The sequence below is a fragment of the Cibotium barometz genome, chromosome 26 (assembly GCF_041138505.1).
Source record: "Cibotium barometz isolate CiBa-2024 chromosome 26, ASM4113850v1, whole genome shotgun sequence".
NCBI classification, from domain to species: domain Eukaryota; kingdom Viridiplantae; phylum Streptophyta; class Polypodiopsida; order Cyatheales; family Cibotiaceae; genus Cibotium; species Cibotium barometz.
Window position 1 is genome coordinate 46,743,044 of NC_141071.1, and position 18,225 is coordinate 46,761,268.

At 45.4% G+C, this 18,225-nt stretch overlaps 1 protein-coding gene across 2 annotated transcripts in view; it reads right to left on the reverse strand.

The window, feature by feature from the left end:
* The window catches only part of HDA9 (histone deacetylase 9), a 95,679-nt gene that overhangs the window by 37,223 nt on the left and 40,231 nt on the right, over positions 1 to 18,225 (reverse strand). Inside the window, exons 1-6 of one of the 2 annotated variants that reach the window (XM_086820708.1) lie at positions 16,279 to 16,347; positions 15,990 to 16,102; positions 15,787 to 15,904; positions 15,421 to 15,495; positions 15,022 to 15,241; positions 13,742 to 13,805 (exon numbers count right to left, since the gene is read on the reverse strand). In XM_086820708.1, the coding sequence (XP_086676834.1) occupies positions 13,742 to 13,805; positions 15,022 to 15,241; positions 15,421 to 15,495; positions 15,787 to 15,904; positions 15,990 to 16,064 (552 nt within the window). In that variant the 5' untranslated portion in view covers positions 16,065 to 16,102; positions 16,279 to 16,347. Of the gene's footprint in view, positions 1 to 13,741; positions 13,806 to 15,021; positions 15,242 to 15,420; positions 15,496 to 15,786; positions 15,905 to 15,989; positions 16,103 to 16,278; positions 16,348 to 18,225 lie in introns of those variants that run through there. The other variant, XM_086820707.1, reaches the window with a different exon arrangement.

The window sequence follows — 18,225 nt, forward strand, 5'->3', positions numbered from 1 at the left end:
TAAGGAAAGTTTCCCCCAATAAACTTCTCAATGGCAATGTTGCTCCTATGTGTCTCCATGATTGAGACGATTAATGTAGCTTCATGTGCAAAGTTGAGGACATAAAAACGCAACTCATGTGTAAAGAAGAACGCGGCTCATGCGGGAAAGAAAAACGCAGCCATGTGTGGTCTTATAGTGGCTACGCATGGAGGCAGCAGACGCTTGATGGATAGCAAGAGTGGGCAGCCAATGGGGTATAGAAAAACCCAAAGAATCAGTGGACAGAAAAACGCAACCTTGATCATGATGACGATGATGGCAACAGCATCAAAATGCAGTCCTAATGATGATGGTGGTGGTGGCAGCAGCATCAAAACACAGAAACTCTAAAAACGTCAAAACGCAGTCCTGATGATGATGGTGGTGGTGGTGGTGGTGGCAGCACCATCAAAACACAGAAACCCTGAAAGTGCAAAAAAAATCCTTAAAAATGCAAAAACTTTAAAAATGTAAAAATGCAAAAACCCTAAAAATGTAAAAACCCTAAAAATGCAGAAAACCCTTAAAAATGCAAAAAGGTAGATGAGCATGATGGCATGGAGAAAAGGGTTAGCTAGGCATGAACATGGTGGGATGGAAAACACAGGTGAGGGGTGGATAAGGAGGCTTTGATACCATGTTCAGACTACATGGTGCTTGAGAGAGAGAGAGAGAGAGAGAGAGAGTTACATTAAACGTCTTCAAAAGACCCAGTGGGTCTATGAGACCAAAATTGATACAATAGTGTCCATGTAATCTCATCATGGCACAAAAGAAAACAAAGACGAGAGCTATGCGCTGGGAATGTCAAATCCTAGCCACATGATACAAAATGGGATCATCATCATCATACAGCCTATGGAGCTAACCCCCCGGTAGGAGGGGGCCATCAACGATATCAAGCATGGGGGTAGCCTATAGAAGGCTCTACAGATCCACTGGGTGTGGGAAGGTGGCTCTATGCCTCTCCAAGATCTCCTCAAGCTGGGGCTGATGTCTGTGTTGTTGGCGAGGTCCAGGGAGTCTGGGACATCAGGCTCGTTGTAGTGCCATGGCGCGATCTAGAGCCACACCAAAGTGGGGTCTAGCTGGTGGTCGGTAGGGTTGTCACAGTACGAAAATACGATACCGTACGATACGATACCGTACGGGAATTTTTGGTACGATATGAAATTTTCGGATACCGTACGATAAAATACGGTTTTTATTTTTTACACTTACAACCTATGGAGCTTCAAGCTTGAATGTGAGGGAAGGTTGGGAGGGGAGGAGTCTACAGTGCTTGAGGAACCAGAACATGGATATGTGTCTCTCCCGGTTGGATCTCCCGATTGTCTCCAAAAAAGAACCTGGATGGGTAATGCAATACCAAAGGTCTCCCAGTGTAGCGTTTATGACTAAGGGACCGTCCTTGCACAAATACGAGGAGTGCATCTAGGGTGATAATGTTAGGGACTCCTCTCTAGATCAAAATGGCCATGTCCAAATCTTCTCCCTCGTACATAACTTGAGAATCTAATTGTCTAGCCTACCTATACCAGGGATCCCCAAGTGATGTAGCAAGATTCTCTCATCCTACCAATCAAGTGTACACTACCGATCTACCTCGCCAGATTTTTTAGGTCTCTCAACAACCCCATATGGAATACTGAGTGGACACAAAAGTTGCGAAGTATTGCGAGCATTTGGGATCTTCGTAAAGCAAGGTTTCTATATTTTTTTTAAGCATTCGGAAAAAAAATTTCAAGAAAAAATGGTTTTTTGGGAAAAAAAAAAAAAAGAAAAAAAAGAAAAAAAACCCTAAAAATACAGTACGATATCGTACGGTATCGTACCACTCGTACCATACCGTACGAACATGTTCGTACGCGTACGAGAAACAACTATGGTGGTCGGGCACTCCAGAATGTGTGGCTCGATGAGGATGTAGGTATGTCCTCCATGGTTGGTGTGGCGTCCTCTCGTGGTCAGAAGAACTGAGTGATGGTAGCCTAGGGCCGGGGTGGATGTCTCCCACAAGGTCTCGACTCTCTAATCAGTGAGTATCTCTGGCGATGAAGCTCTAGTAGGAAGAGGCCCATGCACCGCTGATCTGGATAATCCATGATCCTAGATAAGGGTTCAAACCCCTCTCTAAAGAGACAATAGAACCTCCCCCGGATCTCATAATATATGGTGCACTTGCATATGAAGTGCTCCTGTGACTCACCTCACTTTGGCATATAGCGCATATCCTCTCCTCAAGAGGTATCTCCATGGCTCTCCCTATCTCTATGCTCAGGTGGTGTGATGACACTTGCAACTGGCCCACTGCAATCCGCATGGCATGTGACATGTATATGTCAAGATATCTAGCCCTCAATATGGAACCATCCTTTGTAAGCCTCATGAAAGTATCCATGTAGTACTCTCATTTGTGTGAGAGTGGCTCATGTGTTGTGATCCAAGTATGCTGTATGTATAGTCCCAATAAATCATATATGATCACCCGGTTCCTGTCATCCTGAGATAGCTTGATAAATGGGGAGTGGAGTGGCGGGAGGTGATCCATCCTGAGTCCCTACCTCATGAACAAGATGCATACTCAACTATACCATGATTCATGCCCATTTGATGCTAGCTACTGGAAGGACTGTAGGGTGAGCCTTGGGAGTCTCCAAGGGACCATGGCACTGATCGTGTGAATGTATGTGGGTGTCTAGAAGAGTGCCTCTACTACCATGGGTGCAACAGCAAACTCTGCCAAGATAATATCATATGGGACCGTGGTTTGCTACGCATCATACATTAGAGCATCATTACCTAAGGCCTCTCTATCTTTGACCATTTGGCCATTGTGAGATTAGGTCCCAAAGCCATACATCAATGCCGGAGTGACCAAGATGTCAAATAGCCTCATCTTGGTCCTCGGCTCCTACAAATCGGCCTAAAAGCATTCTCTCTCCATAAGAGCGAGAGACGCATACACTCACATCAGTCTAGCCTCTATAGCATGGCTCATCGATAAAGTAACTCACAAGTACAAATATGAGATATGAGTGCAATCTCCACTAGGCTGCCCATGTAGGTGAAACTCAGTCGAGATGTGAAAAGAGGGGATGTGTGAAGCCCATAACATTGGTTTTCCCAAGGTTTACTATGAGATCCAGATGTACACAAAAGTCATGTAGTGTGTCAAGATGCCTTTGGAGAGCCTTTGGAGAATCTACAATAAGCACAATGTCATCAGCATAAAATAGTATGGAAACAAGGATGCCTACTAGTGATATGCCTGCTCCCCCTCCTCTATCAATGAAGGCCGAAATCTCATCGATGTAGAGCCAAAGAGAGTGGGAGAAAATGTGCATCCTTGCTTCACTCCGATGGTGCTGGGGATCTCCTCTAATGTAAATTCCTTCCTTCAATCTCCCTAAACACATCTAAAAACCAAGGTCTTAACCAAATCATGAGGTAACAAGCTAGCTCACCTCCCAACAACGACCGGCATCCACTGAGCTCCCCCAAGCCAAGGCTAGGGCTTCCTACATAATCCCATAGGTCCATGTCTGACTCCGGCATCCCATACCACCCCGAAGCCCGCCCGTAGGCCTTTGACACGCCAACCTACGTACTCGCCATGTGTGGCATGAGCATGTCTACTCTCCTGGTCCAAGCCAAACTGTTAGTGGTGTACCTACACAACTATGTCTCATAATAACACAAGCTCTCACTTATTGAAACCCGCCTGACGGGCGGTGAAACAAACACTCGCACATAAAACACTTCAGCGCCATTGAGAACCTAGAAAAGGAAAACAAACAGGGAGAGCTAGAGTGCTCCTGCAAACAGTACACGGACACCAATTGGCCCCAAAACGTAGTGGCGCCCCTTGCGGTATTTCTTTAATTGATTATAAGAGCTTTGATTACAATAAGGCTGGGAACTCAGCCGTCATAGTAGAACTCCTGAAGCCTGCAAAGAATCTGCATCATGGCTTCTTGTCCACACGGCATCCACAAACAAATCCAGCCATTGTTCATATCAAAACACTCCCACACATTGAGTCTGCATACAGAAGCTTTCTCCCATGATCAGGGCTGCCACAACCATCCATAGCCTCTCACCCTATGAACAGCATCACACCCTGACACATCCAGTGCTTCTGCATCACAACACAGACTCCCAAACTGTCTCTCAAAAGAGAACTCATATCACAGCACAGCATACCATACAGTCAACACACCTGTACCAACCCTCTCTACTTTCCAAGGGTACTATCCATCTCTGTCATGGATTCCCGGTCCCCTGCCCAATCAGTAGCAAGGCTGTACCAAACATGTGTCCATTCCTGTACCTTCTGCCTCCATGTGACCTGTCTCCTGGAGAAACCCAAAAACATGTTTCCTCCAGAAACCTACGACCTATTTCCACATGAAACCCTTAGGCCTGTTTCCCTTTGAAACTTCTGTCCTGTTTCCATACAGAACCATTCATGGCACCATTCAACAACAGTGCCAACATCGGCATACATCTAGTTACCTGTTCCCTCATGAAACATCTGGAAACATAGAGATGCCCATAGCTGTAGGTCCCTCTGTTCCTTTCTAGCAAGAAGAAAACAATCTGCTCCATGAGCACGTAGCCATGCGAGCTTGCATCACTCCCATGCCAAGAAACATAACCAAATGACTTGTACTTGCAGCCAGAGACCCAAGTACATAGCTGAATTTGCAGCCAAACAAAAACAGCCCATAAACAGTCCTAAAACTGATCTCAAAACAGTCCCGAACCCAAAGCAAAGAGAAGCTGAAAGTTCCATCAGTTGAACGCCATCGACATGATGTCTATTTTCATGAAAAACCAGCCCCTCCTTTCTGCAAAAACACACCGTCCTCCAAAAAGCACACGCCTACAGCCACCATCCGAACAGGTCAACACCAACAGCCACCCATACCAAATAGTGTGCAGCTGCCACCTGTATTAGCTGTCGTACAGCAGCCGCCTGTACCAGTTGTACCTGCCCGTACACCTGCGCATGCAGTCGTACAGCTGTACTTGCAGTCGTACACCTGCCTGCGCCGCCTGAATCTGTAACTGCAGTCACCTGACCTGCAACTTCCGTACACTGTACCTGCAGTATCCGTGCACTATACCTGCAGCAGTCGTACACTGCACCTGCAGCATCCGTATGTGTACCTACAGCAACCATACAGATCTGCACGAGCTCTTCTGTGCGCAGCCAACAACCAGCAACCATCGTAAGCAGCCGACTTCTCCTCTCTTCCACGCATGAGAACTAGCACCTTTCCCAAAAAGCTAGAGAGAGGGAGAATAGAGTCGTGGGCCTCCAAAAGTGGAGTAGCCTCTATAAATTGCTTAGTGGCCTCCTAAGGTTTTAAAACCTTTTATAACTTTAAATTTTGCCCACCAAAGGTTATAAAACCTTTTTTAAATTAAAGTCTATTTGCCCCCTTCACACTTGGGGTTGTCCACACATGGGCTCCCTTTTTAACTCAAATCTGATGCCATTCACACTGTCCACCATGTCCCCGTGCACACCTGCATACTGTCCAGAGAAAAACACAGGGTCGTAACATACCCCCCTCTTGAAAAATGGCAAGCGTCCTCGATTGCACTCAATGGCACAGTAAGGCATCTTATGAGCAAAGACTCCCCATATGACAAAAACAATGGCCCTCCAATGCATCTGGGTGATAAAACAATCATCCTGCACAATAGGCCACACTGTCACATCAAAGTGACAAACACCTCTTGCTTGTTCCTTCAGAACCTACAGCAAAAGTCTAAAATCAAATGGAAACACGTTAACTGTGTTAGCCAAAAACAAAACCATGCATCATTCTACATATGACAAACATATGCATGACACATATATGCATTCGCAAACAATATGCTCCTCAAAATGCTCTACCTACTCCAAAGTAACAGTCTAAGGGCTGCTCGCAAGCCTTACGCCCATGGGCATCCCGCAGGACCCACGACTGATGGTACAACATGAGCATATGAAAGCATTCAATGCATCCAAACACTACATCCACTAAGTACTTCCCACATATGTCTCATGGCCATCCCGCAAGAGTCACACCCAGTGGTGCATCCATGACATAATAAAGCACTTGATGTATCATACCAATATACATGCAGCACATGACACAATGTAGAGTATTTCCCAATGTATTCTCAATGGTACCAGGATCCAATGGCACCAGAATACAAAAATACCTCTACCTCAAAAAGTGTATGCATACATGCACAAATAGAATTTGATCCATATAGCCATGAACCAAACCAACTCTAGGATTGCTCGCAAGACTTATGCCCTCCTTAGAGTTATCCATAGTTGCAGTCATAGTTCAAGGTGCGCGCGACTGTGAACCATACTCAACCATCATCCCATGTGTCTAGAACACAAGATCATAGAAGTCCCATAAGCAGATGTACTGTCAGCCTCAGTACCTTCGGGTGAATACAAAGATGTCACCAAGTGACTCCTAGATGACAACTGAGCCTGTCTGTAACAAGGGAGCGGAGGTGCTACCCCCCTCTTGAGCATCAGGCAGTGCTCCAGACCTATGCTCTGCTGAACCTGAATTGAGCCGTAACAAGAGTCGACTCCAACTCAAAGGCATCAAGATAAAGCTACAAATCCTAAGGTGAATCTGCTAAGTCACCCTCCTCCATCCACTTCGCATCCATCAGTGAACCTCCTCCATCCACTTCGCATCCATCAGTGAACAGCTCTTGAACTTCACAGGATAGCGACGGGAAACTTTACCCTGTACCTTTCTTTCCTTATGTGCCAATATCTGCTCGGGAATAAGAACCTCGTCAAGTTCCTCCGCTTCCGTCTGAGCCTCATCTGATACATCCTCAGGCACCCAAAACCTGCTTGCACTCCACCCAAGTAGTAAGCACAAGTCCTCGATGAAGCATAGTAGATCACCACTGCTAAACATAGAAAGAAACTGTCTTCCGAACCCATGAAGCCTCTATGAAGATACGACCGGTGACAAACTATCGAATGTTTTGCACCATAACACTTCAACTGCTTCTTGTTCTCCTGGCTGACTACTTCTTGTCCTTGGTGTCTTTTCTCTTGAGCTTCATCTTCAGCTCTTGCTCTTCACCTCATATAGGCAAAGACACACAACCCTGCACTGTGTCCTGCACTTCCTTTTCACTTTCCACATGTTGAAGCTTTTGATGTGACTCTCATCACCACGAGCTCGCCCCCTTAGGAAAGTTGGCGATTGTCCCAGCAAACGGAACCTTGGAACCGGCCTGACGGGCGGTGAAACAAACACTCGCACATAAAACACTTCAACGCCATTGAGAACCTAGAAAAGGAAAACAAACAGGGGGAGCTAGAGTGCTCCTGCAAACAGTACACGGACACCGATTGGCCCCAAAACGTAGTGGCGCCCCTTGCGGTATTTCTTTAATTGATTATAAGAGCTTTGATTACAATAAGGCTGGGAACTCAGCCGTCATAGTAGAACTCCTGAAGCCTGCAAAGAATCTGCATCATGGCTTTTTTCCACACGGCATCCACAAACAAATCCAGCCATTGTTCATATCAAAACACTCCCACACATTGAGTCTGCATACAGAAGCTTTCTCCCATGATCACGGCTGCCACAACCATCCATAGCCTCTCACCCTATGAACAGCATCACACCCTGACACATCCAGTGCTTCTGCATCACAACACAGACTCCCAAACTGTCTCTCAAAAGAGAACTCGTATCACAGCACAGCATACCATACAGTCAACACACCTCTACCAACCCTCTCTACTTTCCAAGGGTACTATCCATCTCTGTCATGGATTCCTTGTCCCCTGCCCAATCAGTAGCAAGGCTGTACCAAACATGTGTCCATTCCTGTACCTTCTGCCTGCATGTGACCTGTCTCCTGGAGAAACCCAAAAACATGTTTCCTCGAGAAACCACGACCTGTTTCCACATGAAACCCTTAGGCCTGTTTCCCTTTGAAACTTCTGTCCTGTTTCCATACAGAACCATTCATGGCACCATTCAACAACAGTGCCAACATCGGCATACGTCTAGTTACCTGTTCCCTCATGAAACATCTGGAAACATAGAGATGCCCATAGCTGTAGGTCCCTCGTTTCCTTTCTAGCAGGAAGAAAACAATCTGCTCCATGAGCACGCAGCCATGCGAGCTTGCATCACTCCCATGCCAAGAAACATAACCAAATGACTTGTACTTGCAGCCAGAGACCCAAGTACATAGCTGAATTTGCAGCCAAACAAAAACAGCCCATAAACAGTCCTCAAACTAATCTCAAAACAGTCCCGAACCCAAAGCAAAGAGAAGCTGAAAGTTCCATCAGTTGAACGCCATCGACATGATGTCTATGTTTATGAAAAACCAGCCCCTCCTTTGGGGGGTTCTCAAGGGTCAGACCAACAATGGAAGACCACGGGCTGCAGTTCAAAAACGCCTGGAAGAGGCAGGCGACCAACAGCAACTCTAAGAAGAAGAAAAAATGCAGGAGGGAGAGGAGGGAGCATCCAACATTGTGTGATCACCGGTGCTCTCATACCATGATAGAATGCACAGCAGAAGAAGGGAAAGTGGAAACATAGGAGAGAGAGTGAGAGAGAAAGATGGAGAGGAAACACAGGTATGGACCTGCTCTCAATATCATCATCCAAGAAAACATGTCCCAAGCAAGAGGGGAGAAAACCTCATATGTGAGGGACTGCAGCAAATAATGCTAAGCAATGAATAAGAGTGAGGGAGGGACCGGCTATATATATATGCCCAGATGTAGGCAGCCGACCCGCTCACGACTAGGGAAAAAGTGCCCAAGACTCCATAAAGTGGGGATAAAATATGGGAAAAATATGTGAGGGGTGACCAGCCCCTCTAGCTAACATGGTCAACCCTAGATGCTAAAATAGGACACCAAACAGGAAGCCAGCAACAAGGAGATGATGTCTAACAGATGAAAAACAGGGTTCTTGGTGATGGCGATGCAACTCTGATTGTCACACCAAAGAAGAGTAGATTCGGTAGGAGGAAAGCCAAGTTCTCCCAATAAACTCCGCAACCAAATCGCCTCACACGCAGCATAACAAATTGCACGATACTCCACCTCTGTAGAGGAAAGCGCCACAGTAGGCTGCTTTTTACTGCTCCATGAAATGTATCCCGACCCAAGTAAAAAAACACAACCACCCAATTTAAATCAGACCATCCAAGACGAGTGCACCCTTGGCCATAGAAGATGCCAAAGTCCAAAGTACCACGCAAGTACCAAAGAACCCTGAGAGCACACCGCCAATGCTACTGACGAGGTTTGGATGTGAAAGAACTCAATAAGCTGACTGCAAAACAAATGTCCAATCGGGAGTAGGTCAACCATACCAAACAACTAACGAGAGCCCGATACTGTCCTTGATCAATCCCCGGAGAAGCATCAAGAAGAGAAAGCTTCTCACTAGTATCTATAGGAGAAGATACTAGTCTACACTCAGTCATCTGAAACCTGTCAAGAATCTCCCATGTGTGGGGTCTGCCAAATCTCAAAGCCAAGAAAGTAATGTAGAAGGCCAAGATCTGTCATCTCAAACTCAGTCCCCAAAGCATCCATGACTAAACGGATCCTCACAGAATAAGAACCCATAAAGATGAGGTCATCAACATAGACCACAATGATAACAACTAACCCCCTCGGCTTATGTCTATCTTCGAGTGACCTTTACAAACCCGATCTTTTCCATGAAACCGGCTGCCCAAGCCCGCCCTGCGAGAGGGTATGTAGCTTTAACCCATTTGGGCAGAGTGTTTCCAAGCCCATTTCAGGAGCCTCGCACAGATATAAAGGTTCAAATTTGCATGAGAACAGCGCACGCCAAGCTTCTTAAAGAACTCATCAATCCACTGGTACCAAGCCCACGAAGCCTGCTTCAAACCATACAAAGCTTTCTTCAGCCGATACACCTGGTCCTGTCTGCCTGGAACCTCAAATCCCCGCGGGCTGATCAACATACACTTCCTGTGTAAGCTCTCCATTCAGGAAAGCAGACTTGACGTCCATCTGGAATACGGGCCATCTATGATGTCCTGCAGGAGCAAGAACGGTTCGAATGGCTGTCATCCGGGCCGTCAGACAGAAGGTCTCATTGAAGTCAACTCCACGCTAAGCATAGCCCTTGGCAACCAACCTCGCCTTGTGCTTGTCCAAGCTGCCATCAGCTCGGTACTTCGTTTTGAAGATCCACCACACACCAATCACCTTAAGTTGCTATGGCCTAGGCACCAAAATCCAAGTGCCATTCCGTTCAATAGCATCCAACTCTACCTGCATAGCACGACGCCAAGGCTCATGTGAAAGAGCCTCGTCCACAGAAGTGGGATCAAAAGGACCATGAATAACAGAGGACATAAGAGCATAGTTAACAAACATGTTACCCTCATGAATTTGTTCCCTGTAACTCTGGAAGATCGCCTGAGAGAACCAGGCGGAGGAGCATAAGGAAGCTCTCGCAACCCAGAATTACGCACTGTCTGAAAATACCATCCAGGCACCAATCTGCTCGAGCTCGCGGAAGGAGGAGTAGAGTCATCATCATCATCTGACTAAGAATCCATAGCTGGAGATGTAACAGAAGCAAGGGGAGGAGAAGGAGGAGGCGAAGAAGGAGGCGGAGGAAGAAGAAGCTCACCACCCCCCTCAGAAGATGCAGGAGTCTCATCAAACACCACATCACGGCGCACAACTTTTCCGGTCTGCTGATCATACATACGATACGCCTTGGACGCAGAACTATATCCAAGAAAAGTCATGCACTGAGACTTCGAGTCCAACTTGGAGCGATGCTCCTTAGGCACATGTACATACGTCGAACATCCAAATACCCACAAATGAACAACAGAGGGCTTCTCACCATGGAAAGCCTCATATGGATTTTTATCTGGAAGAGCAACAATAGGAGACTTGTTCTAAATATAGACAGCAATAGAAGCTGTCTCAGTCCATAAACGTCGAGGTAAAGAGGAGCAAGCATAGCACGGGCCATCTCCATGATAGTCCGATTCTTCCTCTCTGCAACTCCATTCTGTGATGGAGTACATGTTGTAGTAAGCTGTCTCCGAATGTCGTGATCCTTGTAATATTGCTAAAACTCCTAGGATGTAAACTCATCCACTCTGTCAGTCCGGAGAACCTTGACCAAAGAACCGATCTCTTTTTCCACCTCAACCCTCCAATCACAAAAGTGTTGAAAAGCCTCATCCTTGGACTTCAGAAAGAAAACCCAAGTAAATCTGGAGAAGTACTCCACCATCACGAGCATGTACGCCTTAAAGGCACAGTACTCATAGGACCACATAAGTCTGCATGAACAAGAGCAAGTGATGTCGAAGATCTGTGTGTCTCCTCCTTAGAAAAGGCGGCTCGGTGTTGCTTCCCTTATAATAAACAAGAGAAACAAACAGAAGTTGGAGCCTTGATGGTCGCTAAATCCTCAACCAAGCCATCCTTTGAAGCTCGTTGTAGAAGCTGATAGCTCAAATGGCCAAGCCGAGCATGCCAAAGAGCTGAAGAAGAACCAGTAGAGAGCAAAGTGGTCAACTTGTACAAGCCACTATCCTAGACTCCCTAAGCCAAGATGCTACCAGTCTCCTTATCACGAATAGTAATATCGTGATCACCTCCGCACCCTGAGCTGTAAGAGCACTCACTAACAAAAGATTAAATGCCAAATTTAGAATGTACAGAACGTCAGAGAAGTACCTCTTGTCCTCGAAGGAGCGGAAGATGGGGATGGTGTCACGTCCATGAACTGGCACGGAAGAAGAATCACCCAAAGTGATATTGCATGTCCTGGCAATAAAGTCCTCGAACCAATCCTGATGACGTGTCATGTGAGCAGTAGCACCACTATGCACAATCCAAGACAACAACTGAGAAGTCACAAGAGCCAGTACACGACGAGCACCGACTAATAAAAGAATACCATCATCCTTCTTAGAAGTCACAAGAGCCAGTACACGACGAGCACCGACTAATAAAAGAATACCATCATCCTTCTTAGTCTAGGACACCGTTGTAGAGGTAGAGTCCTTTGCTTCTTCATCTCGCTTCTTCTTCTAACATTAGGGTTGTTTATGACCCTTCTTGCCATAGTAGTGACACTCCACGTCCTTGTTTTTAGAAGATTTTATCTTTGTCGTTGTCCTTGGAGTTCTTGTCAGAACCTCCTTTCCCTTTCTTCTATCGATTCTTCCCTTCATCTCGTGCAACCAAAGCTCCATCAGAACCACTAGAGGTGCTAGCCCGCTCCTCAAAGCGAGACTCAATCAGCATAATGGAGGGGAGAACTTCCTCCCAAGTGACTGGAACAGGACAAGGAGAAGAAACAAGAGACTGAAAGAAAGTATCAAACCTCTTTGGAAGCTTGGAGAGAAGCCGAATAGCCATATCCTATGTAGAGAAATCCTTGCCACATACAGCAAGCTCGTCCCAGAGATCTATGATGAAAGCAGATAAAGATGGAAAGGCAGAAACCGAAAGATTCATAAGCTGCTTTTCCAAAGCCAAAATCCGACCCGGAGACTTAATCTCGTAAAGATTTGCAAATGCCTTCCAAACTTCATGTGCAGCATCTGCTGTACGCACATGAAAGAGAACAGAATCTTGACAATTCAACATCAAAAAGGAGAAAACACAATGATCATTTGCCTACCAAGCATCAATCTGTGTCTGAGTCACACCAACAGTAGAAAGGGTGGGAGGGGTGGCATTGGCAGCTATAACAAGCCAATCCTAGAGATCCACTCCACGCAAGGCAGATTTCACCGTCGCCTTCCATAAAGTATAGTTGGAGCCATCCAACTTTGCAGACTCAGAGAACATATGAAGAGTAGTCGGGGCAGCCATCACTAAAACTCGGACTCAATCTCAAAAGAAAAAACGCACACCTCATAAGAGAAAAGTGTACACCACAGGTACCAAGGTCCCCACCAAAGCCAAGATCACCACATTGCACAAGACCCCCTCTGCAATAGATAGTGTCCATTGGAGAAGAGAATGCAGCCAAACAGGGGGCTGCAGACCTGAAAATACAGGCCAACTAGTTCCACACTTCTGTAGAGAAAAACGTTGATGAGAAAATACCAAACCTAGAAGAAGGTAGAGCAATCAGCAGTAATCGTCCAGAAAATGCAGCAATCCAGAGGGCTGTGATTCTGAAAAATGCAGAGGTGAAGGGGCTGTAGATAGGGCAAAAAATCGAGCAGCAAAGAAAACTCAGAACCTAGAGCGATGATACCATGGAAGAGTGCACAGAGCAGAAGCAAGATAAGCACTAGAGTGCGCTGATCTGAGATGTGCAAGACAGAGAGAGATATGAAGCTCATAAGCTGAATGAAAGCAATCCCGAGCAAGAGACACTATAGTCTCATAAGTGAAGGATACAAAAGGTGAGAGTGTGTCAATACATGAACCACACCTCAAGCAATGAATGAATGAAAAGGGGAGAGGCCAGCCCACCTATATATAGGTCATATGAAGCTGGCTGACTGGAGCAACAGACCTGGCCGACTACAAAAACTCGTAAACTAAACTACATCTAGGTAATGTATTTTTCTCCTTTAGGCATAGAAAAGAACAAATTGAATTCCCTGTAATTGCTCCCTAAATTTTTCTTGTCAAGTTAAAAACACAAACTTTTGAGCACAAGCTTACCTTGACATCCCCAGTCCCTGGGAAGAAGTAGTCCCCAAACTTGTGAAAGCTGACTGTCATTACCCTGCAGCCAGAGCCATGTGTTTCATAAATCCAAGCTCTGGAATGTGTTAAACCATGTGATGAACTTGATAGAGCAAATAGTGGCCACATACACGCAGGGATACACTTAGCAGACAGTCTTCTTAGAAGAGAAACAGGTAAGGGGAGGAGTATAAGGGTTGAGAAAAGTTGCCATGCTGCATGCTGCTGCACAGAGATTAGACGATATGATCTCCAGGTACACATGCACACTTAATGTAGGCATGCACATACAGGTGAACCCTCATAGAGGTGGTACGGTTGTGACTGGCCATGTTCCTTGCTCGCACCATGAGAGGGCCACTCCCAATTGTCCTGCCTATACAGTCCCATCTGTCCTACCGCTTACATCAGTCCATTTTTCTAAAACCTAGACCCTCTTATGCAATGAAAATCTATCTATCCTCCTCATTCAAATTAGCACTTTCCCCATGCTTGCTAAAAAATCCTCCTAGTCAGTCAAGCGACAGATACTGCAGCCCAACAGCCCTTTCCTTAGGCATTCAAGTCTACCAAAAGTCCCCCAAAACGGACCACCCCAAAAAGGGTGGTCATGATGATGAATGCACAGCCCTCTACAAAAAACGGAAGATTTCAAACCAAACAATGGGGGAAATCTCAATGAATCAGCTGTCTTGTACTGCCAAAAGGTCCCATATAAACTGGCCGCGCTTTCTCTCTGCAGCCCTGGATTCTGGCCCAAGTCCTGCAAATGCCCTGTGACTCATAAACCAAAGTGCCCTCAATGGCCTCAGTGCATCTAGCCTTCCAAATGTGCCAAGCTGCAATGCTAGCAGTAATCTCCCATGCAATGTCCAGCCTCCCAGGTGGGATATACCCTGACTCCGGCATGTTCTGAAGATGGCATCGTCAAGCAACTCCCTGACTTATCATAATGACCAGATCCCTATCGTTCCCCTCATACCTGAGCTATGGGCCCGATTGTGTCAACCAAAAAGATAGCACCAAAAGAAATGTAAGCATCCTTCCAACAAGATGTGCTCTGGCAATCCAAATCGTCTGTGCTTCCCAACACTCCCATAAGGAATAGTAGACTGTCTCTGGAGCTCGTGCTCTCCATTGGTTGGTGGCAGCCAAAAACAAGCTTGGAATTTAACAAGAGGTCCTTGCCAAAAAGAAACATCAAAACACACATTACTGAGACAATTTGGAAACAAGGAACTCAATTTTAATCACACCTGTCTGTCTGAAAAAATGCCTCTTCTACGCCATCACCATGATGTACGTCAATATCAATGTACAGCACACGTGCATGAAACTTCAATAGCTCCAGTATCCCAAGGACTAGATCATTCACATAGCAGAATCCAGAAGCTTCACACTTCCTGGCATGATGAAGACCGCCTGCCCAGTTTATGGCTATATCACAGAGCTCATTGTTTAACCTATGAGCAGCATCTGATTTGCCCCAACAAGAATCAAGATAGACCATCAAAGTTTAAACAAGTTAGCAAATATACAAACTTAATGGAGTAAAAATTTAATATATTTATGTGGAAAATAATGATATATTAAAAAAATCTTTAAATTTTTATTTTTCAATACACTTCTCTCTTCTTTTTTAATAGAATACATACCAATAGTACCACCCGCATAAATCTGGCAAAATTCAAAAAGATTATCAAACACAGGGCAGTCCTCCCCCATGTTATCTGCAAAAAAATAAATTGTTTCTATCTTTAATACAAAAATATTAACAAACGCACAAATGTTCTTGAATGCATACATGCAGGTGCACCTGTCTCTGCCTGCATGCGTACATGCAGCTTTTCATTTGAAGGTTTAGAAACTTATTTGAATTTTACAGGTGGCATTGTTAACTCATCGTTATAAAGCTCACAGTAACAAAACTCTTACATGCACACTGTTATTTTAGTGTGTGCCTGTGTGCCCACTACACAGCGTGCATGTGAGGTGAACAAGCACATCAAATTACTACTCACACTTGAGAAGCTCCTGGGAAAACTGCTCCTGCGTATCTGGTGTGATTCTATGCAAGAACTCGATATAATTGGCTGAATGAAACTGAGCAAGCTCTACTGGATACGCTTTGTGTGGTCTCTGCAAGCACAGTGCCAACAAATCATGAAGTAGAATATGAAAACAGTACCATGTGATTGATTTTAAGATGGGATGAGAAAATTACATAAATCTCCATCTTCTCATGAAGCCCGTAGGCCAGAACTAGACTATGAGTCATGCATAGTCGATGAGGCTTCATTGGGTGATTAGGCCCATAATATACACTTCCAACATCACCTGGAAAATCAAATCATAGAACATCAAAACATAACAAACAAGATATCCTCAAACCCGCCAACGAGCACGTAGCCCAGCGGTGAGGGCTTGTGCCTCTGGGAGGGGAGGTCGCGAGTTCAAATCCCCACAAGCCCCTGTTAGTATTGTGAGCGATTTGCAACCACAAGTTGTAACACCTTTAAGTGGGAAGACCAGGCCACCTCTGATCCAGCACCAAAATTAGCACTACAGAAGGATCTACTCCTGGAGAGAGAAAAAAGGATCCTCAAACCTGTATGCATTCAAATTTTTATTGATATGTTTGGCTCACAAGAATAACACCAACTTCTTTTTAAAAAAATATTATTCGTTCTTATCAACTTGCTATTTGTTCTGAAAAAGTGTCCCCATCGCAGATGTAATTGTGGCAAGTACTACAAAACCTCAGCCCTAATAACACAATTACGCAGCCCATAAAAACCCTACATTCAGCCAAATGATTGATTGTTGGTTGCTTCTAATAAACACATGATGGTTCACAACAAAGTGCAGAGGGATTCTTCGTTCAATTCACCTCCCAGCGTTAACTTGCTCTAGCCTCACCTATATTCAAGTCCTTTTCTTAGTAGTTCCTCGTTAGTCTTCACATCACATGCTAGATCAAATCACCCTTACCCGCTCTTGGATATTAATGCTCCACTCTCATATTGAAATGTCCCGGCACACGAATGTATGAATGGCCCCCATTATGAAAAGTATCCATTGTTGACCACCCAAGCACCCAGCTTCCCTGTATCCACACATGTTAATCCTTGTTGGAGCAAGGGTCATATGGGGAACTTACCAAATCAAGCTTGAGCTGAGCTCAAGAGTTTCATCCTCACCATCATCATTGAGTGTGCAACATTCTGAGCTTCGTCAGCTCTCTCTCTCATCTCATCTCATTGTCCCTGCACACACTCACACCATGGGTGTTTTCATCCACCCTCGCCTATGAGAAAAAAAGCATTTGGCATCAAAGCCACTACCACCCAAGCCTTCCTGCCCTCCTATGCAACATCGCCATCTCTTCTTTTTACAAGCGCCACCTTCAACTCCTCCCACAGTGCCACCATTCCGCCACCAGAGTAATGGAGCTTGTGATAGGCCCGCCGGCTAGGGGGACCGCAGGGGGGGAGGGAGGAGGGGGGGGGCAAGAACTGTCACTAAGCCGCCTCTCCCTTGGGCAGAGCTATGGCCATGTTGGGCTTCCCAAGCGGACCCAGTTTTTTGATCGCTATTGAGGCTTCGCCTACCTTGGCCGCTGTCGGCATTTTCTCTTCTCGGCTTTGTTGTCGGTAGCTTGCATCTGCTCCCCTCTCTTGCTACGCCTGCTTTTGCTTAGCTCCCGACACTACCTCCTACTACCATCCTTCACCCTGTGACACCTACTCCGCTCCAACAACCACATTAACACACCACCTAAGCATTGCCCAATTGGTCTACAAAACCTCTACTGCACAATTTTCCAACATGCATCGGGCCACCTCATCCAATACCTACTTCATGGTCAAATTCAACGGCACCAATTTCCCGACATGGCAAACAAAGATACAGCTAATGCTTATGAAGGACGGCTCTGGAACATTGTCAAAGAAGTTGACAAGAAGCCTAAAGATGGGGAGGGTCTAGAAAAGTTCGTCTCTGGGAAGATCGTAACGATCATGCGACTAATCTTCTTGGCCTCAGTCTTGCTGACAATTTGATACATCGCTTGATGTTACAAAATCAGCCAATGAGGTATGGGTAAAAATGGAAAATCTATTTGGGAATAAGATCAGTATTTTTTATGCAAAAATTCTTTGATCTAAAGATGCATGAGAGTGATGAACTCAGTGATGAACACCTCAGCAATATCAGATCAGTCAGACAACAACTCTCCAGCTTCCGAGGAGTTCTTGATGACGATGACAAGGTAGTTGTGCTTCTTAAGTGAATATAAAAGGTATCACGTTTTTCTCATATTTATATGTTCTTTGACTAGCCCGTGATACATATTATGAAGATATAGTGGGTACGCTTATCGAAGAAGATATAAGAATGAAGGAAGAAGATAACAACAGTGATATTAATCTTGACCTTGACAAAGCTTTAATTAGTAAATG